At 37.3% G+C, this 24,868-nt stretch overlaps 1 protein-coding gene and 1 long non-coding RNA gene across 3 annotated transcripts in view; both read left to right on the top strand.

The window, feature by feature from the left end:
• The window catches only part of ndst1b (N-deacetylase/N-sulfotransferase (heparan glucosaminyl) 1b), a 111,034-nt gene that overhangs the window by 62,093 nt on the left and 24,073 nt on the right, over positions 1-24,868 (top strand). For both annotated transcript variants that reach the window (XM_073824287.1, XM_073824288.1), the window contains exons 3-6: positions 15,028-15,977; positions 19,956-20,429; positions 24,270-24,357; positions 24,557-24,711. In XM_073824287.1, the coding sequence (XP_073680388.1) occupies positions 15,432-15,977; positions 19,956-20,429; positions 24,270-24,357; positions 24,557-24,711 (1,263 nt within the window). In that variant the 5' untranslated portion in view covers positions 15,028-15,431. The remainder of the gene's footprint in view (positions 1-15,027; positions 15,978-19,955; positions 20,430-24,269; positions 24,358-24,556; positions 24,712-24,868) is intronic.
• Positions 6,385-8,244, top strand: LOC141291891 (uncharacterized). Its single transcript, XR_012340407.1, has 3 exons — positions 6,385-6,668; positions 7,509-7,675; positions 7,980-8,244. It is a non-coding gene; the product is annotated as an uncharacterized lncRNA (long non-coding RNA).

The following is a 24,868-nucleotide window of genomic DNA, read 5'->3' as shown; positions in this document are numbered from 1 at the left end:
GTGGATTTGGGCATCCACCATGCCACTCGCTGTGAGAAATACGGCAACTTGGGCAAATGGAGTGATACAAATGGTGAAATGACTTTTAGAGTTCTGTTATCACTGTAATATCACACTCTTATCAGCCAATCAGAATCGAGGACCAAAAAGAATGGTTGTGTAATAGGGGTGGGCGATATCTCGATATTTAAAATATATCAAGATATTTTTTAAACTCAATATGAATTTTGACATATCGATATAATGTTTATATTTAATTTTCACCACTTTGCTTGTTTGCCTTCTCTGTGCTGTGCTCGCCCCCGCCTCCTTACTTTTGTTCCGCATGTCATCTAACAGGCGTCATTCAACATGGAGGTCCATTATATGGAGATACTTTGGTTTTAAGGCGTCGGACGAACAACAGACAGATGTCTACTGCCGTGAATATATGTATACCAGTGTTTCCCCCAACGGCACCCCCCGCCCCTCTTGAACGTCAAGTTCATTTTATTTTCGATATAGCGCCAGATCACAATAGAAGTCATTTAAGGTTATCTTTCCTATAGAACAGGCCTATACATTGTTATTTTAATAAACAAAAAAATAATAGCCTTATTATTTATCTTATTTAAACGAAGGCATGTCATTTCTGTCTCTACATGGTCGCGCGTTTACAATGTCTCCTCAGCGAAAACACGGACTGGATCGTGGACTCCATTCGTAAAAACCGAATTTACTATAGCGCGGAATGCCACGGAATTCGTTGATTTTTGGATTATTAAATCAAAAGTTGGTCTGTCACTTCCAAATTCACAAATTCAAATCGCGATATGGACTAGTGTCTGTGAATACTGAAATGCAAAAAGACCGTTTTAATATGAATCCTGCATGTTCCGTTTGCCTCTGTATGTATGATTGACGGAGACGCTTTTTTTTTTTTTTTACTACACGCATACTAGGGGTGTAACGATATGCCTAGGTCACGATACGGTACGTATCCTGATATTGGGTTCACGATACGATACGTATCTCGATATTTTGAACAAAAATTAAAACATGAAACTGAAAATCAAACAACAGATTTATTAAAAAACAATAATAATTTCAATAGCTTTCTTAGTTTTACGTACAAGGTCACATTTTAAGGTTTAATAAAAACCTTCTGTATTAAAATGAACAACTGATAAGGTCTGTCTGTCACTGAATTTTTTCTTTAATTTAACATGATAGTGATAAAATTGTCAAGATGTCAAATTCTTTAAACCTGCTAGGGATGCAAGATTCTATGTGTGTGCGAAACACACATAGTCCTATACCCGACGGGTGAACCGCTATAACTGACGTAACAGTGGAATAATATTTATCTGTCAGGTGCAGTGCGGGTGACATGCACGGTTATTTGCTCTTTGGACTCAATCCGGTACACGCTGACGCTGCTCTCAAACGGTCCCGTGATTGTGTTCGTGCTCTGTCTGAAGACCGTTTAAAAGCCATGTCACATGGAACGCGTCAAGCGGTGGAATCTCTGCGCGGCTGCCACTTTCTCTCATAGTGAAAGTGTTTTGCGGTCGAGCTGGTGTTCGCGACGCGGTCTCGGGGTAAACGTATTGCAAACAACAAGGTCTCATTTTACTTTACAAAAACAAAATAAATGAAACGTAATGAAAATACTATGTGTTATTTGCTATTTGTCATTTTATGGGACAATGACTAGCGTGGTTTTCATGTCAGACACAGTTTAATATGACATTTTACACATAATTGTATTTTTACTGCGCAGGCTAGACTACACGCATTTTCTGGATTTTTTTTTTTTTCTTTATTAATAGCCTTTCTCCATATTTTATGGATCATACAGCTCTGAAATGTTACCATACTGCTGACTTAAATGAGGAGGGAGGGTCCGCAATCTCTGGGTTGGTTGCCATGTTTCCTCACGTTCTTCTTCAACTAGCTCGATTCTCCCTTATCACACCGCGACACAGGATCGTGGATCTGAGTGTCGCGATTTCGGTTTCATATTGCGAATCGTTACAGCCCTAACGCATACTGACGCACGTCTGAAGCTCCCTCAATTTTTTGGCATTTGCATCTCACATAAACTCAATCTCCAAAGCTGCTGTGAGTGTCACTTTTACCGTTTCATTTGAGAAAATTAGCATCATATCATACTGTACACACAGAAACTTCACGGCAACCTGTCAAAATAAAAGTACGGTTTAACATGAAACAGAACAACATTAGTCTTGTATTACTTTTGTACAGTATAATGTAGGTGTTTATATATTCCTATTTAAATAATTTACATAAAACAATATATGATATAAAATAAATATTACAACAAGATTCACCACTTAAAGGAACACTCCTAATCTTATCAGCCTAGTAAATTGAAGCTTTGCATTTCCACCGGTCTTAGTACACGATATAACTACAGAAGAGTCAAGTTTTAAATACAACAAATATGGAAACTCGTTGGTCATTTTTGAACGCGATGCTATTGGTCTAATAGGATTCAATGATCTATGCTAAGCTATGCTAAAAGTGATATCGCCAGAACAGGAGAACGGCTGAATGGATTTCAAAACGGTAAAACTCAACTTATTAACTCGGGGGGAGTTGGAGAGTGAGCCTATTTCCAAAAAAAGTGGAGTGTTCCTTTAATTGTAGAAAAAAATACTACAATTATTATTTAAACATTTTAAACTGAATATAATTTTTCTTCCATGTATTGATTTTAACAGTAAACCTCTGTTTGTTTGACAAAAATTAAAAAGGTTTATTTATATATTAAAAGAGAATTCGCAGAAGCACTTCCTCTGAGTTTCAATAAAAAAAAGACTTTGGAATTTGGCATATTTGTTTTTGCAGTATTTTTGGGGGGTTATTTATCCTGTAAAGATATCGAGATATATATCGTATATCGAGATATAGCAAAATATATCGAGATATATTTTTTGCTCCATATCGCCCAGCCCTATTGTGTAAACAAATTTACAAAACTACCACTCAGAAATCACATCATAATATTAGTTTTTACAGAGCAAGTCCACTTATTTTTGTCAATGTTTTTTGCATATGTAAATAAGGTCTATTATGATTGGCTAACCTTCATTTCGATTGATGTGTCACGAATGAATCATTTTAATGCTGCAAATGGATTAAGGCATCACAACATTATAAGTGTAGTATAATACAGTATAAAAAGGCATGTGGTACTGATATTTTGTGAATCGTTGATATATAAACATGGCCGTTCTTGATTTCTGAATTGTGATGTCATAACCTTTTGCTATTTCAGAACAGTGCTTTTTCAGTTTACCTTTCTTAAAGTAAAAAGGAGTTTCTTTATTACATCAAACTCAGATTTCAAAAGAGCTAGAAAAAATCAATAATGTGGCCTCTTTAAAACTACCATTAACAAAATTCATTTCTTCTGTGGGAATATTGCATGTTATGATATCAATATTTAGGCCTAGATCACACATTTTTGAGACCTGAGGGGATTACACACACAGCTTTCATGTCAGATGGGTTCACATCAAGCCAATAGCTCATAAAGACGTAAATATGTCCTCTTCTGCTAGTGTGGCATCCCGTATTCGTTATTATTAGCTATTTATTGAGTATAAATCCGAAAGCAAGAATGTGCTTTGATGAACACATTGGCAGTGGGAATTACTGGCTCTCGCTTTCAGACAGATTTAGATATTTCTCACTGAATATTGTCTTTGAACTTTAGAGGCTTTTGTTTGCAGCCCTTTGCCTTTGAAAATGTAGGATTTCAGCAAATTGTCTCCTCACATCTTCCGTTTTGGGTTTGAGATTAGAACACAACATCCTGCTGACCCCGAAAATAAGCTATGCATGTATTTATGAGGCAAAAGCAAGAATCCAAAACATAATAAAAATTTACAACACATTTAGTTCCTTACTGTGCACACTTGTGACTGACCAGTATGAATGTAGTCAATTAACTGTGGTCAAGACAGATAACATGGCCACTTTCAGTCATGGTAATTGCCACTAATGTGAAAAGTGGGTTATTATAAATCATTGTTTTGATAGATGAGTTTATAAAGAAATTGATTTGTTGAGTTTGTTCGTGTCTGTTATATTAAGTCACGTTCTTAGATCTGTTGCTAGCCGTGTGCAGGTCACGTTCATTTTGATACCTGTGATTTTTGACTAGTTGTGTTGTTTTGGCTTCATGTTGAGAGACTTGAAAGGCACTACCTAAACAAAGCAAATGCTTTGTTTATCAAATTAAAATGTGAAGACTTGGAAAACTATCTGTGAAAGCTTATTTCTTCCACTGAATATAAAAACAAAGAAGTAATTACAACGTTTTTTTTTCTTGCAATTCTTTAAATATAAGCTCAGAATTGCCAGATAAATCCACAAATTAGCTATTTTTCTTTTTTATTCCTTTTTTTTTTTTTTTTTTTTGATAAGCTTCCATAAAAGAAAAAAGACTCAATTCTGGGGAGAAAAAGGCGTGTCAGAATTGTGGAAGAAATTCAAAATTGTAAGATCAATTGTGTGACAAATTTGTGTGAAACTTGTGATTGAAAGGGAAAAAAAAAAAGAGAGAAAAAAATATATATCTTCATTCCATGGAAATAAGCTTCCATAACTATAAGCCTGTCTAACATCGAAGACAAAACTTTTGAATAGCACTTTATTTTTCAACAACTTCTCACTTTTTAAAGATGCAATCATCAACATTTTGAATGTTGCTCATCTACTACACTGTCAGAAAAAAGGGTACGGTTGGGGTCCATTTGTGACGCTTAGGGTACAAATGGTGAAGTTGTACCCTCGATGGGTCATAGTTGCACCTTAGAGTACTCATATGTACCATTCAGGGGTAAAAAAGGTACAGATATGTTTCCAACTGCCAGAGGGTCCACGTTTGTACCATTTAATCCCCAAAGAAAGGTACAATCACTTGTGTGACCAAAGGAGTAAGCCAGATGTCTATGAAATAGTGACCCAAAATTAAACTGAGCAAGATAATAATTTTCATGAGTTGTTGGTCATTTGGAAGAGATGCACAAAATAACCAAATATGTTCAAGAGCCTGCATCTTTCTGACCAGTTCTGAACAGTACACACGCAAATCGCATTTTAGTGATTATGCAGACCATCAAGATAATAACTTTTAAACGTAAAGCATATGTATTAAAGTAGGCATTTTTTTTTTTAATTGTAATTTTAAACTGATATAAGAGCTGTTTTAAGTTTTGTTTTTAATGTAGAGTTAAACAAATACACGTATTAATATTACTTAGCAAAAGCACAATGAAGTAGACAAAACTATTTAATGTTTATTAAACATTATATGGTGTACTACTTTGCCTCAGTTCAAATACATATTTTCGAAGCGAGCCTTTTCGTGTCGTCCAATGGGATTGTAGCCCGCGCTGTGCATTTTGAAAAAGAGATTGTGCATGACGCCGGTTATTCAGGACATCATTCGACGGAGGCACGGAGGATCTTCTTCAAAAACGGAAAGAAGCTGCCTGGAATACATGTCACTGAAGACGAAGCACAGAAATTTTGAGGTAAGTTTAATTTTAAGTACTGTGAAAATCTGTTGGTTCCCTTTCGATTTATGTTAACTTGACATTGCGTCTGTAGCCAGGCCAAACGTTAACGTTACCTGACGCGTGAGGGAAACCTTTCTTCGAAAACTGACCTGACAAAACCAACGCATTGCCATTACATTTTAAGCTTATTGTTATTATTACAATTGTTTTTTATCATTTAGCCGGAAATTAAGATATAATTTTTTGCTTAACTCATACTCCACTGAGAGATGGCACGAGACGCTGACAAAACAGCGGTGAAACGGCCATAGAAACAGCTTAGGACTATCGCGTTTTGTGCTTGCTTATACCGTAGATTTATAAATTCAGTTTACCAAAACTTATACCGTAGATTTATAAATTCAGTTTACCAAAATGTTCTTACTACTCTAACGTTAACGTTAACTTACCCGTGTTCACTCCGGACGCGGGCGAACGCCTTTTATTTTAACGCCTCTCCTAGTCTTTCTGGAATTATATACATTACGAATATTATCCGTGTTGATTTATATCAGTTTTGTTTGGTAACGTTACATATTTAACTAACGCTATAAACGTAAGTCCAGGAGAGTCCTAATTATTTGTTATGTCGTTTAGGCGTCGGTATCGAGCCCTTCCAAGGACAGCAAGTAAAATTGGTTTAAGTTACCATTATTTATCAAAACTCGTGAAATACGTTTCTAGTCTGTGAGCTGCAAATTTAAATAATTTGGCTTTTAATAATACACTCTCAGTTAAAAAAAGTATAGTTCTCTGTTAGTTCGTTAAGTGTACATATTGGTAACGTTACCTTTTAGCTTTTGTACCTTAGGGTACTGTTCCAGTGACAGTATTGTACCTTTTTCTGGAAATGTATAAGTACTAACTTATTGTGTATTTTTCTGAATTAAAGCAATGTTTTTATACTGATGAATGTCCATTGAAAAAGAGATTTTATTGTTGCTGTTAAAACCTCAAGCTCACACAGACTATGCATTTTTTTCCCTTTAGAAAATAAGGTGGATTTAACAAATTTGTACACAAGATGGAGGTGGTAACAGTAACACTAGTACCAGTGCCAGCAGAAGCCTATCAACAAACTTCAACTACAGAAATGTAAGTATAACACTGAGTTCTGTGTATTATATTTGTCCTATGTTTAGCGGTTAACCGTATTGATTTTTTTAATGCCTGATGCCAATATTTTAAAAAGCAGGGTGGCCAGTCAGCACACACAAGGAAAGTTGGGAGAGTTAGAGTTAGTTTCATCAAAATTATTTTAAATTGTGTTCCGAAGATGAAGTCTTACTGGTTTGGAATGACATGAAGGTGAATAATTAATGACCAAACTAAACTTTTTGGCTGAATTAATGCTATAAGAAAGAAAATTTGAAAGACTAATAAGGTATCTTTAATTCTTTTTCTGTTACCGGCTTGAAAACTTCGGGCAAAAACAAGGGATTCTCCCATTTTTAAACTGTCACCGATAGCAATGTAGTAGTAGTAGATTGCTGAAGTCAGTAGATTTTACTCAGTCAAAATACATTTATTACATTTAATATTTTGGCTTTTATCATTATGTTAATAAATATTGAAATTAATTAAAATATTAACAAAATTACAAATTTGAGCCAGGGAAGATAAGAGAGATGAACATCCTCAGGGGTCAGTGATATCACAGATTCTAAATCAGTTATTAGCTTAAAATGAATGTTGAATGTCGATATAAATAAACAGTATGCTATAATGATAATTTACAGTTAAAAAAAAATTGTAGAAACATTGTAATTTTCTAAACCTTCAGGTAAACAAATATTTGTGCATTCAATCTTAGAAATATTTGTATATTACTAAAGGGAAATGGCAATGAAAGAATATTAAAATGTCTGATTTGATTGTTTTGAAGTATTTTTAGTTAGTTTAAATGATTAACTTTATCTTTTTGTAAATTTTCAGTTGTGTGATGAAGCTGACCGAATGCATTCATCGCCTGCAGTTTAAGCCGGCACTTCAGGGATGGCTTTACCAGTATTGTGCCCAAGGTGCTTCAGCTTGTTCAAAGAAATGCTCCGTTGGACGAAGTCTACAAGAAGCAAGAGAAAAGATGCTTGCAGAAGATCTAGGTATTGACATAAACATAGTGGTTTTGTGATTATCTATTAAGCTTTTTTAAGAACTGATAGTCCCCCTGTAGTCAGATTTAATCCCTTAAAACTCATCTTTGATCACCAAAATAAGATATTTAAATGTTTTTTCTTTGTGTGAAAAAAATCTTCATGCCTTAAAATTGCTCGAATGTAACTCTACACCTTGATTGGTTACAAGGTAGTTTATGTCAAAATTTTCACATTATTTGTCTTTAAACATTTAAAACAGCACATTGCATTGTTTTACTGATAGATTTTTGATGTTTTCTTTTCTTCTCAGTGTGATGCTGATACTCCATACCCAACCATATAGTTGGCAGAAACTGACTGGAAAATGGCTTTCTCCAAGAGGGTACAACTTTTCAAAGTGGATGGTGTGGAGTTGTGCAAGGAACTAGGAGTTGAAGAAAGGATCACTACAATGCACAGCCTTCAGTGCTTACTATTGTTTTCAACTTGGCTTGTCCACCCTACATGAAGAATTCACTGACTTTCTGGCAGCATGCCATAGCAAAGATAACTGAGGTGGGTGGCAAGCCCCTTACAATATCTATCACCCGAATAATTAATATCCTGTGTTAAAATGCCAAATATACTGATGCACAAGGGTGAAGATTTCGACATTCAGTGTTTTAAAAGTGACGATTTAAGTTCAATACATTTTAAATGTCAACAGTGTATATATATAATGTGGCAAGTTTTTTTTAATACCAGTGTCATATGATTCACAGTTCCATGCATACGCAGTAAAAGTTGACTTTGAATGAAGTGTTATAAAACCAGGGCAAGAGATGGACTTTCAGGCCCTTGCCGTATACTCTGCTTATGTTAAATAAGTAGTTTGTGATCCCCAAGAATGTTTAAAAAGTTCCAATTAGTACTGTGTATTAGTGTAGTACTGCGTTTGGTAAAAATGGGTTTGTGATTTTAAAAAAAAAGTACGCATATAAAGTTACAATTAATGAAATGTGTACTGTTGGAAAAAGGTTGTTTTTGATTCTTAATGTTTAAAACATTTTTTAGAAAATGTAGAATGCAGTAGAAAAAATTACTTAATGGGATGTATTGATTATGAAAAAATTAATATTAAGCTTAATATTCTTGATATTTACAATTTTATAAAATGTTTTAAAAAGTTAGAAATAGTATAAACAATTGTTTTTTGAAAAAAGAATTGCTCAATATTTGCATCCTGTTAAGACACATTGAGGTAGAGCTTATTTTGTGATAAAATGTTAGGGTATAATCAATTAATGAAATGTGTACTGTTGGAAAAAAAATGTTTTGCTTTATAAGAACAGAGTATATATATATATTTTTTTTTTTTTTAAGTAAAATTTTGCAATATGCATCCTGTTATGACATTGTGATAGAGCTTAAAACATTCATCCTGTGAAAAATGTGAGAATGTAATGTTTTGAATGTTTAATAAATGTGATAAACAGCATCCTGGCCTTTTTAATGTGTTGTATGTAGTACAGATTTGCCACCATAAGGTACAAAAGGCTTGTCACTGGGGCAGTACCCTTAAAAAGACTAATTTGTACCTTTTTTAAAAGTACATTATGGTACCATAGCACTAAATGGTACAATTTAGTCAGCAAAGGTACATATTTGCCTTTGTAAGGTACATACTGCAAGGGTACAGATATGTACCCATGTGAAAGGGTACAACGGGTGTACCCTTGAGGGTACTGCCCCAGTGACAAGCCTTTGTACCCCTGAAGGTACAAATTTTGCACATTTTTTCTGACAGTGTAAGGCTGAGTTAATTTCCAGTGAGGTCAGAAAGAAGAACAGAACTGCAAAATGTACAAATGTTTACAATTTTGAGAAAAAAGTCAAAATGGTGTGATCAGTTGTGTGACAAATGTGTGTGAAACTTGTGATTGAAAGGGAAAAAAAAAGAGTCAGAATTGTGAGTAAAAAGATATATTTTCATTCTATGGAAATTAGGGGTGGGAGAAAAAATTGATTCTCCGATGCATCGCGATTCTCTCTTCAACGATTCTGAATCGACTCCTAATATTTCAGAATCGATTCTGAGCTTGTTTTTTTTTTCCTCATATGGCACGTGTGCACGCTAGAGACGCTGCCGGCTTTATTGCGCAGCATTTGCACTGTGAGACTCGTGCGCACTGCTTGACATTGATTGCTTCCACCCGCCGTGTTTTACTTAAGTTATGCTTTCATTTCTGCCATCTGGAATGCAGTACTATTAGATGCACTGACAGACTTTCGCGTGCGCGTGTTTGTTAAATGCACTTGAGTTTTCAAATAGTTTTAAACGAAACTGTACATACAGTCAGTTATGTTTTCAGAGCAGGACAAAACATCTGATATATCGAAATAGATCTGTGCCATCAGTGGCGTTCCGTCCATATAAGCTGCTAATGCTCCGCATACCCAGGCTGTCATAGAGACTGCGTTCACGTGTTAAATAATATAAACATGCTTATAAATTGATCCCTTATTTGAGATTGAATCTTCCGGGCAAGCAGATTCTCCGCATCTTCCTCGACTCCTCAGAATTGATGCGCATTCTCTGTTTTTCTGTCATGCGCATGACTTTATTCGCGGGGGAGGGCTGTCCGCGAAGCGCTCGCCCAAGCGGAAAAACGCGCTGTTGCTGCCAGATCCTGATTGCCGAAAATCATATTGTGTTTGATGCACAACTTACTCGACTAAATCAAATGAAAAACAAAAACAAAAAACATCCTAACTGTATATTATCATAATTTCTCAACAATTCAAAATGTGAAAGTCCACTTAAAAAAATATATAATAAAATGTCTATATAAAATGTCTATATTTTTTTAAATAATAATAAACAGGGAAAAGAGGAAATATTAAAATATGATTTCGTCTTTGATTTTATTGGTTTCTAAATAATCTAAAGGTATAATTATTTTTGGTATTACTGGTGGTTTTAGCACTAAGCATACCTGGTTAAAAAAAAAAAAAAAAAAAAAGTCACCGTTCGCCAATACTGTGCATATGCTTATTTTTTTAACATGTTTGTTAAAGCTGCCTGTCTATGATCTCATCAGTAATAATAAAACGGCAGTAATGCTGAGGAAAAAAGAAAAACTATTGTCTGTAAACTTTCAGATATCTAAAGAACACTTATTTTAAATAAGTAATTGTTTTAAAAAGTACCTTGCTTATACAGTTTAAAAAATAAAGTAAAATTGGCACAAAATAAATTTGATATAAAACATATGAAAATGTAGCCATGTGCAGTTCTATTGAAAACTAAGAATGTGAGCATCATGATATTTAGTTAATAATGAAAACAGTAATTAAATTAAATTGAATCTTGAAACCAGTGAAGATTGACACACCTACTTTTACAGAGATTTCAACTATAAACAAAAAATTTTTAAAATTGTAAAGTTGTATTTGCACAGCAGAAGAATTAATTGGGGAAAAAATGTAGATCAAGAATCGTTTTGGAATCGGATCGTGATTCCCAGAATCGGAATCGGATCGGATCGTGAAGTGCCTGAAGATTCCCACCCCTAATGGAAATTAGCTTCCATAACTATACGCTTGTCTAACAAAGAAGAAAAAAAAACTTTTGAATAGCACTTTATTTTTCAACAACTTCCCACTTTTTACAGACGCAATCATCCTGAAGTCAACAACATTTTGAATGTTGCTCATCTACTGAGGCTGAGTTCATTTCCAGTGACCTGCAGCTGGTGATTTGTCTCTCTAACAAATTAGACTATTTAGCTTTTTCCCTTGGGTATTTTTTCCTCTCTCTTTTTTCTTTCTGTGCTCTATAAAGACACATCATGAATTAACAGAGCAGCACATATTTCTTTTCGGCATCAGCTGAGCATAGCGTAATGACAAATACACCATGTTTTATTCATTCTTTTTACGAAATACACAGATATTTCACTGACAGGCAAAATCAGGCTTTGGACTGCTGTTACTGTAGGTTCAGGCTGAGTTTGTAACAGAACAGAGGTGGTCAGAGCTGGCATTAGTCTCAGTCTGACTACTTCCATTCATGAGCAGGAACGGACCCCACAGCAGTCATGTGCTACGAACAATGTCCGTCATTGTGAACATTAAATAGCACTGTACCGATTTGGGAGGGGTTCTTTTGATTTTTAGGTCTGCCTGCGGTTAAAGCTCGGTAGAAACTAGTCCTGTGAGTCGAGCTGTCCAGGGCCAATGGCCAGCTATTGTCCTGCTGTCCTGGCATGCGGATGCACGCCACTTGCTCCAGGTAGTGTCCTGTGTCTCTGAGCGGCAGTGAATGCAGACCTGGTGTTCGAAGCTGTTCAAGCATAGCCTCCTTTTTATCGTCCCATTCTTCCAGCAGCATATCTGCACCGTCGCTTTGCTTTGACATAAAACAAGAAAGAGGAGACAGTGCAGATAAACATTTGATGGTTCCATATCTTTTTACCCGTCAGCACATCCCTCAAAAACACCTGTGTATATTGATATCCTCTGCTTTTTCCACTCCAGACCTATAACTTTTTTATTTGGTGCCGATCGATTCCGGATATCATGTAGACGTCACTATTCTGATTTGTTTTCCAGTCTCTTGGTTTTATTGCACTCATAACTGGAAGCACATAAATCTCAAACATTTTAACACTTCGGCAGCATTATAATGTGTCTAAACTAACTTTATCTTACATTTTGTATCTGTGTTTTTGAAATATAGCAGTTGTCAAGCATTGTCTGGGCTCACGATTCAACCAACACTCAACAGGATTTGAAAGAGCCAGAGCTGACAGTACAGTGTGAGCTTTAGGGAATGAAGGTATGCTGTGCCCTTGAGATAGGGAGTGTTATGGAAGCTATCCTGCCATCAGAAAATGGCTTTTGTGACTTCCAGGCAGGGTGCGTTTTTCACACGTCTGTTGGGCTTTGAGACTGTGAAAAAAAAGAAAAGAAAGAAAGATCTGGGACAGAAGAAACTTGCTGGCGTGGGTGAGATGGTGACGGGTTTCTAAATGTCAAGGTCCTTATTTTTCCATGTCTTGACACTTTTGTTTCAGCACCTTTTTTTCATTCCTTGTTCTTGTTTTAACCTATCAGCATTTTGTTTATTTCTTTATTTTTGTTTTGCCTTCGTCGCGAAATATGTTAACGGGAATTGTCTCTGTTTTTAGACAGGAAAAAGACAATATACCTGTGACATTTAACAATCTTCATGTACAACATAACCTTCAGTGTAATTAAATGAAAAATTCACTCAATAATCAATACTGTCTTTTACTCACCCTCGCGTCTTTTAAAACCTGTATGACATTAATTCTTCTGTGTAATATAAAAGTACTTTTGAGGAAGGAAGATTGTTTTGAACCTTAGCAAGTGTTGGTGGAACCTCATTGTTCTTCAAAGATGCATGCGCGTTTGTAATGACATGAGGCTGAGTCAATGATTACAGAGTTTCATTTTTAGTGAACTGTCCCTTTTAATATTCTCATAAGAATATTGGTATTTATTAATTTAGTTTCATTCCCACACACAGTGAAGTTTTTTATTACCTCATAAAACTCCCCATTTCTCTCAAGTGAAACAATACTCTATGATACAAAGCCATTTCATGTCCTTAGAATTTTGTTCTGGGTGTGGGCTCTCTTGCCTCATGTCATCTGAGTCATACTGTTCAGAGCATGCAGTGCACAATGGGCTGCTTCAGCCGTCTTTAGTCAGGACTTCTGCATATTAAAGAACCGGTCTCTGAATAGGAAAGCTTTTTGACTGTAATCCGACCTCTGACGACACACTGATGGCTGTTCACGTTCCTCTGCCGGCCACAATGAGAGGCCAGTGACAGGTATTGTGGCCTGAGAGTAATCCTGGTGTAAAGGAAAGGAGATGTGGAGCTACTGGGTGCAAAAACATTATTCTTCAGTGTCCCTTGTGGAATGCAGCCTAGATTTGCCTTTTTTCTTTATAAAGCCCAATGTCTCTCCACCTTACAGCTGAAACACTTCATGTACTTCTCTTAACACCATCGGCCCCTAAAATTCCTGATGGGGATTTTGGATCACACAAGCAGGCAGGAGAGTCAACAGCTGTGTTTCAGGATTGTGAATTTGACAGGATTTTTACATGTACTCTCAGCAACCTTTTGAAGTGATAAAATGGCCTTCTCTAAGGCTCTATAATTTCTCTGTCAAGATTTTCTTTTTTTCTTCTTCGTGTTGTTGAAGGCATATTCTTGTGTCTTTTCACTTTTTTGTGGTATTCGTGCATTTTTATCCCTGAACCCCTGCAAGGCTTTGATTCTTTGTTCTACTCTCCCTTTTCACATAACCCATACATGAAGTGAGTCCTTTGAAAATTGACCTGTATTGCTTCTCAGACACGTTGTGTCTTGTTGCTTCAATTCAGCCTTTCCTCAGACGCCCATTGTGTGCTTTTCCCTCTAGTTAAACAATATGTAGGCCAATGGTGACATGCATGTGTGTATAAACTCTGCATCTTTTGAGATTTCGTCATTGAAAGTGAACAAAACCTAAAACCACTGTGCCCTTGAATATAGCAGATGTCTGTAAAAGTCGCTGCCGTATTGTTTGAATAGGTGTCTACTTAATGGCTTTAATAGGTTTTAAATTGATTTTCATGTTTACTTACTTTTCAAACTTTCTATTGTCCTTTTGTCTGAAATGGGTTTTTTTCTATAGTTCGGAATGTCTTTGAAAGTTGAATAAGAAATATGTGAAAGGTTTAGGTAACATCTGAAGTTACACTTTCATGATCCCTCTTGCAAGATCCTTTCACACATGACTGTCATCACCTTTAGCCTTCAGTACAACTTTCCGCAATCGCCATTAGTTCTATCCTCATTCTGCAGAGGTCTTTACTTGGTTGGTGCTAATCTGAATCCTACTCGACTCATTCACCTGTGCCACACTTTGCACTAAACCCTTCATTTAAGATGAAAAGATTAAATGACTTTTGCCCTTTGAAGTGCATGAAGGATAGTGAGGATCACTTTTTAAAGCCCTTACTAATCAATACAAGCCGCCTCCATTATCCCGTAATCCTGGCATTGCCTTTGTAAATGCCTCTCTAGACGTTCTTGGTATTCAGTGAAAAGAAACCCAGGTTGTAGAGCTCCCACGGCATCATGTGGGTTTGGCTTTTGCAGCCAACATTCAGAGAGGGGTAATACAAGAGTTTCTCGTCTGGCCCAGTCGAAATTCATTACCTCACCGTTGCACCCTTGAGTTAAATTATAGGATTGTTCTGTTTACATGTAACACAATTGATTGCTAAAATAGTGTAGATATTTATGCATTAATTGCATTTGTGCTTTTGTTAAATTTACACTTTTTCTTTTTTAGGTAAACTCAAGGAGGCTAGAATGCTCTGGGCATGATCTGTCTAGAGCATCCAGTGCCGAAAAACAAGAAGCCACCTTCAACAAGTCCAAAACCCAGAATCTTTTCTGCACGGGATCAGGAGATAAGGACTCAGAGAGGGTAGAGAAGGGACATAGAGGTGTTGGGCAGGGGGCCGCTGGTGCATGTGGGGGCAGTGCACATCCCTTGCTGGAGAGTGGAAGCCCACCTCGCCCATGCCGTCCCCTGCCCAACCCAGTCTCACCACCCTCTGCAATGGTGACATGAGCGCATACGTTACGGAGAAGCCCGATTTCAACCCATCCATTTTGTCTCTTTGGAAAAACCATACAATAGACTTGTAGATAGAGGACTGTGTCTATCGTGATTGGTGCGGTCGCAAGGTGATGATGCTGATGTGTGGACGTGTGAGGCGGCTCTTCCGTCAGCTCACGCTGCAGACCAGCCTGCTGCTGCTCTTCCTTTTCTGCATGGTCAGTGTCATCATCTCAGCCTACTTCTTGTATGGCGTTAAACGGGACCTCGAACCCGCAGGAGTTGGAGGTGTGGGGGTCCCGGAAGAAGGGACTGCAGATTGGGAAGATCCCCGGGCGACTCCTTCCCCTCCGTCAGCAAGGGTTCTGCCTGCCAGAACCGCCAAGCCAGCAGACATGTCTCGAACCGACCCTGTGGTACTAGTGTTTGTGGAGAGCTTGTATTCCCAGTTGGGCCAGGACATCGTGGCCATCTTGGAATCTGGGAGATTTCGGTACCAGACTGAGATCGCACCTGGGAAGGGTGATATGCCCACACTTACAGACAAGAACCGGGGTCGATTTACGCTTGTCATCTATGAGAACATCCTTAAGTATGTCAACCTGGATGCTTGGAACAGGGAGTTGCTGGACAAGTACTGCGTGGAGTATGGCGTTGGCATCATCGGCTTTTTCAAGGTGAGCCATTTGTGTTGTACAGATTGACCTTTCACAGCAAATAGTGTCACTAATGGGTGTTAATGTCTCTCTTAATTCCAGTAGGTCAATCACCTTGCACTAAACGATCTCACGACTGACATTTCACAGTGTGATTCAAATGTTAGCTTGGAGAAATATTGCCAGCAGAGGGAGGTTGGGGCATTATGCTAAACATTGCACTAATAGCACATTACTGAACATCAATGTCCTTGTTGATTGGCTCTTGTTCTATGAGGGAGCTGCTCATGAAAATCAGTCAGAGGAAATAATCGGCCCTAGAGTCTGCACATTCGACTATTACTCATTGCTGTCTGTCATTGCCAACTTGTAAACCTCCTCTCCCTGTTTTAATGTATTGTTTGCCTGAGGCCAGGCCCGCTTTTATTACCCTCACAAGCTTAAGTGCAGCACACTAATTGTAAGTGGAGGTTAACCCAGTTGATGAGACTGTTAAGAGTCTTGCTCGCCTGCAGCAGAAGGGCGAGGACATCAACACGTCTTAAAAGGAACCGCATGAAATTTGCGCTCGTTAATTTTTATTGACTCAGGCTGCTCCGATTCTCCTCAAAGCTGTTTTACCCCAGGATCTTCTGTTTACACATGAACAGGAGCAGTTCAATCCCTGATTGGCTGGAAATGCTGTTTTCTTGTCCAGGCAGTTAACATCCTTGCCTTGCTGGATTCATTGATTAAGAGCCTTGAGCATGTCTGATAACAGACCCTGAAGGTACATGGTTCAGCAGACCAAACCTTTTTGTCCCCTTGAATGAGGAAGCACTGCCTCCAGTTCACTCCAGTAATGGAACATGCATAATTACCTTCACATCAAGCCTTGACTTGCACCTGTCAATGCCAAATGCAATTTATCTGGAGTTGGAGTATGCCTGAGCACACACAAAGAAGCATCACAGTGGACACCAGCAGATCTTTTAGCTATGCTTGCATGCATCAACGGGTTCAAGCTCTTGTTTGCCCTCCTATTAGTTTTCTAACCTAATCCATGGAGTCCATAGAGTCACTGTGTAATTGGAATTAGGGATGCACCGATCATGATTTTTCATGGCCGATTCCGATACCGATTTTTTACAAGCAAGCTGGCCGATTCCGATACCGATTTCCGATTTTTTCAAAAACAAGAAGTTATGCAAGTAAACAACATGTTTATTTAGTATTTAACAGGCCAATCTGGCTTTGGTTATTGAATCAATAGCATCTGACATCTGAAATTAAATAATAAATAAAAAATATTAAAGTAAATACAGTTTAATAAGTAAAACATGCTTTTAGTAAAGTAAAACAGCAAGCCAACAGGCATTTTAATGTAAAATAATAATAATCATTCTTAACAGAACAGACTTTTATTTTTGGCTTTTCAAAAGTAAAGTAATGCTTTTTACAAAAATAAGCATCTCAGCTTTGTCACAAGTGAGTCTTTTTTTTTTTTCATCTGTCACGTGAGAAGCTGAGCTGAACAAACGTTCGCTGTCTGCGCTTGTGCAGGGCGAGGACAGGTACGCTTGCGCAACTTCAGCGAGCACAGAAAAGCGGCTGTCCTTTGCAGACATTGCAGATTGCAATCTTCACGTCCTGCTCACAGATTTCGAAAAACCGCCTCACAAGTGACATGTTTCTGAATGAATCGAATGCCGCGGCCCGCGTACACACTTCCGGAAAAAAACTGGCCGGGATAAAAACGAAAACCGGCCAGTTGCCGATCGCGCGTTAGATGCAAAAACCGTCCGGTTTCGATTTATGGCCGGTCAACCGGTGCATCCCTAATTGGAATAAACCTTTATGGTTTCTTAACCAGCACTTTAGTTGGTTTAATCTCCAGGATCACTAACCAAACTCTCACTAGCTCTGTTCTACAACATAGTGAGTTGTCTACCAATACTAACTAGCATTTTAAAGGAATCATAAGGTGCCTAAGAAAATGCTACTTTCTTTTTGGTAAACAAAGGTAAGCCATCCTCTCTACCTGATTTAAAGCCAGTATCACATGCAGCATATGTGACCATGGACCACAAAACCAGTCACAAGGGTCAGTTTTATGAAATTGATATTTACGCATCAGCTGAAATAAGCTTTCCATTGATGTATGGTTTGATAGGATAGGACAATATTTGGCCGAGATACAACTATTTGAAAATCTGGAATCTGGGGGTGCAAAAAAATCGAAATACTGAGAAAATCACCTTTAAAAGTAGTCCAAATGAAGTTCTTAGCAATGCATATTACTAATCAAAAATTACATTTTGGAAAATGGTAGGAAATTTACAAAATATCTTCATGGAACACGATCTTTACTTAATATCCTAATGATTCTTGGGATAAAAGGAAAATTGATCATTTTGACCCATACAATGTATTTTTAGCTATTGCTTCAAATATACCCATGCTACTTAAAAGTCCAGTTTTGTAGTCCAGGGTCAAATATGTGGAAAAGTAAACTCCAGCTCAGTAGACAAAAAAGAATGATTAAACTTTTTGGTGGAAAAGTCAAGAGATTTAGATTTAATGCTGAAGGTTATTGATAAAAGTAGTTGATTGTTTACTCGTATTTGGTTTCACTTTATTTTGATGGTCCTTCACACATTCTGTTGACTATAGAAACATTGCACCTACTGTATATATCTATTAAGTTTCACTAGAGCGTTAGTAGAGTATTAGTAGACTGGTAGGGTTAGGATTAGATTAAGTTGACATGTACTTGCAAAGTTACTTATAGTCAGTAGAATGTCACAATAAAGAGTTAGGAAATATTAAGCAGGCGTGCTACTAATAGTAGGTGCAGTGTTGCTTATTGTCAAGAGAATGTTCAAAAGGGACCATCAAAATCAGTCACTTAAGAAATTTTGAAGTGACTCCCTTAGAAAGCAGTTGCCTGTGTTGGCAGTAGCCAGCAAGCTGGATTAAATTTTTTAATAGCTTTTTTTGGGCTTGGTCTAATTATCTAACATGTTTCCTGAATTGTTTAGTGTCAAAGTAAGTTAAATGCTGATAAGCTTTGAAGGAGCCTTTGGCTTGCAAGTGTTGCTGTAACAATGGGGACAGGAAGATGGGATTAGGGAGAGAGGGAGAGGCTTAGGGAAGTTATTGATTAAGGCCACTGGTATGTGAAAATCTCTCATCCGTATTCTCCAAGTGCTGAGTGACATCACCACATGCTCTTGAAGTTTCAGCTCGTTTCAGTGTGTTGTCATGAAAAAAAAAAACAGATGAAAATGTGCATGATTCATCGGGACATTGTCCATGGACATTGGACATTACGTCTCTCCAGAGGGGTCCCATTGCTACCTCTGGTGGCAGAAAAATGGTTGTGTTAAGAGATGAGCAGGGTAAAGGCCTCTCTCCAAATTGTAAGGCCCATTGTGTTTGTTCCACTCAGAGTGCAGTTTATCACCAATTGATCCAGCCTCACAGGGTCAGCTGGGCTAAGAGAAGAGTGGACTGCATGCAGATGAGTTAGATGGTGTTTAAACAAATTTGGGCACCCATAGTACCACAAGGCATCTAATTTAGGAGAGCACTAGTTTACTTCAGCTTAGAGAGTAAAGGAAGCAAAAAATACTGCCATATTAAAGTGGCCATAAAAAATGTTCTTCACAGTACATCCAGACGATAAGATGAGTGATATCACCGATTTGTGGACCAACCAAATTGAGAATCAGACGTATGGATTTGAACACTTCCATTGCACTTTTCCATACAGGAAGTTTGAAACACTGAATTGAATTCAACTCAAGTCTAAGCTGTTAAAATAGGTTATTCAGAAAAGCTATCACAGCAATAAGTTCAATAGGTATGGATAATGGTCACGTAAAACAAAATTATGACTGTGACTAACAGTATGAATGGAAAAAACTAAAAACCTGTCTTTGAATATTGCTCCTTTAAAGTGGATTTTTATCTTGCTCTGTTTTACCAATCATTTCTCCTCTGCTCTCTTCATGAAAGGCTAATGAGAACAGTTTGCAGAGCGCCCAGCTCAAGGGCTTTCCTCTCTTCCTGCACTCCAATCTGGGTTTAAGGGACTGTAGCGTCAATCCCAAGTCTCCACTGCTGCTCATCACCAAGGCCCGGGAGGTAGAGCACGGCCCCTTACCTGGAGACGACTGGACGGTCTTTCAGTCTAACCATACCACCTACGAACCTGTGCTGTTAGCTCGGGGACGGAGTACGGAGGCCAGTGGAGCTCCTGGACCCCTTCATGCAGCTGTGGTTCAGGATTTGGGTCTTCATGATGGCATCCAGCGGGTACTCTTCGGCAACAACCTGAACTTTTGGCTGCACAAACTGGTGCTGGTGGACGCAGTGAGTTTCTTAACTGGCAAACGTCTCTCATTGGCTCTTGAGCGCTACGTACTGGTGGATATCGATGACATCTTTGTTGGAAAGGAGGGCACAAGGATGAAGGTGTCTGACGTCAAGGTGAGTTCTGTTTTGTTTGAGAATAATACGCGTGCAGTTTGGTTTGCTAGTCAGTTGCTATCAGTTCTATCATATCCAGTTTACTTTATCGTATTACCTCTCTCGCCCACTCCTATTCTGCTTATCATTCCTGTGATTCAGACTTGTGCATACAGAGAAAGCAGGGCTCTGTAGTACGACTGGACCAGGACCAATGTTCCCCTCTAAGCTGTGTGTGTGCGCAGCCACAAAAAAGAAATAATAAGCCATGCACAGGAAAGATGCAAAAATAAGTTAGGAAAGCCACTTGATTAAATTCTGATAAGTGCAAAATAATGGCAATATTTGGGCAAACCGGGCAAATACTTGCAACTATGCTTGCAGCGTCATCATGTTTTAAAGAAGAGTGGCTTGATTAAGTGCTGGAAATAACAGATGATGGACACAAAACGGTAACAAAACTCATTTACAGTTACACACAAGTGTAGTAGTGTGCAAACTCCACTACATGGGTATGTTTAGATAACTGTAATTATAAAAGAATTCACACATTCACGTTATTTTAAATATTTCGTTTATAAGCTTTATTTTGTATTCTTATATTGTATATTATGTTACATTTTAAGCCTAATAAAAAAATTGCCCTCAAAGGAATTCATGACCACTAAATAAATATGTAATTTAGATTTTTCAAAATATCCAAAACCTAATAAAAGTAAGTGGTTTTATGGTTCTTGACCATGCAAAAACATATTATGGTTGTCCCATCTCACAGTAACTGCTTTATTAATGTTTAGTGCTGTCAAAATTAGTGTATTATTGCAGGCAAATAGGGTTGGCCACCCCGCTCACAACTGCTGCTTCTGTCTCTTTTTCTTGACAAGAATTGCGTTTATTTAGTTGCAGAACATCTTTACAACCACATTAAACGGGAGACTTTTCAGACGTAAACTCCAATTTTACTTCAGTCACATGAACCCGGTGACGAGGGAGCTTCAGTAGAACAACAGTGCAACAGTAAACTGCGGTCAGATGAGATGTTGTCTGCCTTTATATTGTGTTCATAGCATGTGTTTTTCGCTTAGGCGCACAAAAGCGCCGGCACGCACCATAGCCTGTATCATTTCAAGCGCAAAAAAAAAAAACTATGAGCATGCAATGACGTAGTTACCAAAAAATAATAAAGCTGCCTTAAAGCTGTGCGTGCAAGTATTTGTTATATTTGAGTCAGATTTAAGAACACGTCTTTAAAATGCAGTGGTTTTTAAAATTGCCCTGGAGCAGCCCAGCACTGTCTCCCTCATCTAACACACCTGATTCAACTCGTCAGCTCATTAGTAAAGACTTTAAGAACTGAAGTGAGTCAGAAAAGGTAAAAAGTTGTGAGAAATGCGTTGCGTGTCAGATCCACATCACATTCAGCAGAAGCAGCTCTTAAAGTAATAGCAGCCAAATAACAGACATCGCAGCAGCTGGGTTATTAGGTTAATCGAAGAACAAAAGGGAAAAAAGGATATCAATAACTTTTGTAGCTTTAAGGATTCATCTGTATTTAATATAGAATTTAGTGTGTGATAACTTTATTCAGTTTCTGTATATTTCCTACTTGCTGAAGGGCACAGTATATAGGACATTTATTATAATGGGTTTATGTGAAGATTGTTTTAAGTTCACTTAAATTAGAAGTTTTTTTTTTAAAGGTCCAATACATGTTACAGTTGATAGCTCTCAATTATACCGTCATGTCGAATGGCTATAGTCAATGGCTAAATATTAGGGAAAAATGTTTTTCGTAGAGACATCAGTAGTATTCTCAACTTCAGTCATAGAAAACATGCCACTAAAGGAATATTAAAAATATACTCTCTTTATGTTGTTTCTACATTAATTTGAAGATAGCATGTGAAATTATTGCATTATAAAAGTGTATTTATAAACTTTAATGTTAGGTGGGATAATTCATGATTGATTGTGATTAATTAAACAGTTTTTTTTAATCAGTTGACAGCACTAATTATATTATAGGCGTAATAAATAATTAGGAATTCATAAGCGAATAAGTGTCATTTTGATGTTTGAAAAAGTTCCAAAACCTAATAAAAGTAATAAAAGGTTTTATGGTTCTTGACCAAACAAAAATACATTATGGTTGTCCCATCTCATGATATATATGATATGATATGATATGATATGATAAAGAATTGAACTTTTTTTTCTGTTTTTTTTTTTTTCTTAGGTAACCTAAATTATGCATAAGTTTGTTATATCTAAGATTAAATCAGATATAAATAGCACATTAAAGTTAAAAGTTTTACACTTTTTGTGTGTACACTGTACTGGTCTGGTATAAAGAAAGTTTTTGCTCAGGTGGTCAAAATGTCCGCCCAATAGAGAAAAGTTTTGCTCTGCAAAAAAAAAAAAAAATAGAGAGTTGGAGGGAACATTAATCAGATCCTGTATGAGAGAATTTCAGGCCAATTGACTAATTTATGATGCCCTGTTTGCCGCTATATATGATAGTTAATCACGTACATCATTTTATGCTTGTGAACTTTCTGTGATGTAGTGAATATTGTGAATTCTGGTGATTTAAATACATCAGTGTCACATTAGCTAGCTAACATGGATGAAGTTTTGTTGAAATAAGAATGATTGGTGATAATTTTTGAGGCATCAGTGAGAAGATGAAAATAAATCACCAGTTCACCGAATTTCATTATTTTCCAGCAAAATTGTAAGAATTTGTAGCTGTCAAACAGTTACAATTATAGCTGTGTAATTTCTGTTAGTTATTACGTTTTAAATTTGACATGATTTTTGACATAAGAATGCATCATTATTTCATTTATTAAATTAATTCACAATGTAGAAAATGTAAAAATATGTTAATAGTAGATCTCATATATTTATAAAAAAAAATTAGTGGTGGGAGCAATTTTATTTTGTGCTGAGACCTGTGAAAGTGATGACCAACTGTGTAACTGGACAGGCAGAAAAAAATGTTTATGAATGAGACAGAATAAAATATGTACAAAAATGAAATAATATAAAATGAGGGAAATTGGAAAATGAAATGCGTTGGGCGGAAGAAGAGGCCATGAAAAAGTCATAGATGAAAATTTAGAAGGGGGATGTGATGATAATCTGTCTATAGCACCTCAGAAACAGAACATGGAGAAACTGTTTTGTTAGATCTATATTATTCACCAAAACTTTTCATGGCATGACAGCACTTTTCCTATCACCAGTTGTCTGTATTTTCAATACTCAAACCTCTGCTGTTCTTTTTTCCAAATATCTCCTCTTCTTTCCATTTCCCTTTTTTATTTTATTATTTTTTTACCCCTCGCTGTTCAAAGGGCATCCAAAGGCTTGCCGCAAGCATGAATATTTCAAACGCAGTTTTCTGCGTCCTCCTTGTGAATCTCTCATCTTCGGAGCGCCCCGATGCAGTTGTTCAGCTGAGGGAAGGAATAGAAAGCAAACATAATCAAAGCCGTCTTGTCTGTCTGTGGACCTCTGTGCAGTTAAATATGAATCAGTCTTTTGATTGAGTCACACTGGAGAGACAGGCAGTCAAAAACAAGCGCAGTAAACAAATCAAATGAGAGGCAGATGCGGAGCTAAATCTGAGAGGGGTAATGAAGCAAACACAGGAGACGAACAGACAGCAGACATGCTTACGCTGTCCCTCTAGCACTGTGTTACCGCTGTGCTTGTGTGCGTACGTGCGTTGGTGTACGTCTTTTGGCTATGTGTCTCTTTTGTGTTCACATCTGTTGTCTGTGTGCTTTTTGAATGCATTTTGTGTGTTTACCGACTTTTAAGTAACTTTAAAATGCTAAACTCCTTGTTTCAAAGGCCCTACTGGAGACGCAGAATGAACTCCGAACCCACGTGCCCAATTTCACCTTCAACTTGGGATTCTCCGGAAAGTTCTTCCATGCTGGTGAGCAAATATCACATTGTTAGCTTAGCAAAATGTTAACAACCAACTTTTTGGTATGTATGAGCATTAGTCAAGTGACAAGCACTGTTGAGTAAGTTGCTACTCTATTAGTCACCTATGAATTTTTATAATGGTTAGGACGCTCTTTTAAAAGGTATGCTGTTTTTTGGAATAGAGTCAAGATGTAATTATATTTCAGGCACAGACGAGGAGGATCTTGGAGATGACCTGCTTTTGTCCTATGGTAAGGAGTTCTGGTGGTTCCCCCACATGTGGAGTCACATGCAGCCACATCTCTTCCACAACCAGTCCGTGCTGGCCGAACAAATGCTGCTCAACCGAAAGTTTGCAGAGGTGAGGCTCTAGAAATCTTGAAATGTATCCAAGCACCAATTTTTTAAATATAAAACCATGAATGTTCATCAGTGCATTCTGTTTGAGTTTATATTGCCTACAAACACTGTTCATAATAGGGATGCACTGAAATTAAAATTCTTGGCCAAAGCCGAAC

Source organism: Garra rufa, chromosome 19, assembly GCF_049309525.1.
Source record: "Garra rufa chromosome 19, GarRuf1.0, whole genome shotgun sequence".
Taxonomy (NCBI): Eukaryota; Metazoa; Chordata; class Actinopteri; order Cypriniformes; family Cyprinidae; genus Garra; species Garra rufa.
Note: the sequence above shows the minus strand (reverse complement) of the source record. Positions and strands in the feature narration are given on the sequence as shown.